General features: G+C 45.1%; 1 protein-coding gene across 1 annotated transcript in view; it reads right to left on the minus strand.

Annotated features, from left to right (window-relative positions):
* The window catches only part of LOC119593489 (carbonic anhydrase-related protein 10-like), a 126,578-nt gene that overhangs the window by 52,733 nt on the left and 73,035 nt on the right, over positions 1-810 (minus strand). The window contains exon 4 of the mRNA XM_037942430.1: positions 57-170. Within this exon, the coding sequence (XP_037798358.1) occupies positions 57-170 (114 nt within the window). The remainder of the gene's footprint in view (positions 1-56; positions 171-810) is intronic.

Consider the following 810-nt stretch of genomic DNA (forward strand, 5'->3'; position numbering starts at 1 on the left):
GAAAAACGTACACCACAGAGGCCCACACAGGTTAAACAACCACACCGGGAGCTTACCTGGTACCGGTAGGACAGAGGACCCCCCGTCACGTTGATACTAGGGTGATGGTGACCTGTGACTCCCAGGGTGAACACCACACTGTGCCCCGTGTTGTTGATGACTCCGCTCACCTGCGAGACAAAGGGACATTGTTATAAAAGTAGGTAGGAGGTGGAATACTTCGTTCACTCTCAGAAAAGGAAGAACTGGCAACTCAGTCCAGAAAAGGAAAAACTGGCAACTCAGTCCTGGTTCTGGGGAACTCCGATTCGCCAAGTGGCTATTAAAAGGAAGGAGAATGATAATAAAGTGGTGCTATGCGATGAAATTAATATATTTGAATAAAAGAAGAAAAATAAAACAAGCACATTCACATTCACTCATTCACGTTCTCCGTTTTTAAAATATATTTTCTTGAGCCTTTTTTTATTAATCCTTCCTTCTGTCTTCTGCTTATCCTCCCTTCCTATTTCTAAGCCTTCCCTCTTCTTATCCTCCCTTCCTATTTCTAAGCCTTCCCTCTTCTTATCCCCCTCTTCCTTCCTTCTCCTTTCCCTGCTTATCCTTTTCTCCCTCCCCTTTTAAGTGTCAGCTGATTGCATTACAAAAGTGAAGGCGAATCGGAGTGCCCCGGAACCCTGGGAAGTTGCCAGTTTGTCCTTTTTGCATTGTTGTTGTGGTATGGGACTTTCCTCGCCTGCTCTTCGGGTTGAGAGATAATGACTGCTGTGCAAGGTATATAATACTCGTTGTGGATTGACGTTTTGGGAG

This window comes from Penaeus monodon, chromosome 32 (genome assembly GCF_015228065.2).
Source record: "Penaeus monodon isolate SGIC_2016 chromosome 32, NSTDA_Pmon_1, whole genome shotgun sequence".
Classification (NCBI taxonomy): Eukaryota; Metazoa; Arthropoda; class Malacostraca; order Decapoda; family Penaeidae; genus Penaeus; species Penaeus monodon.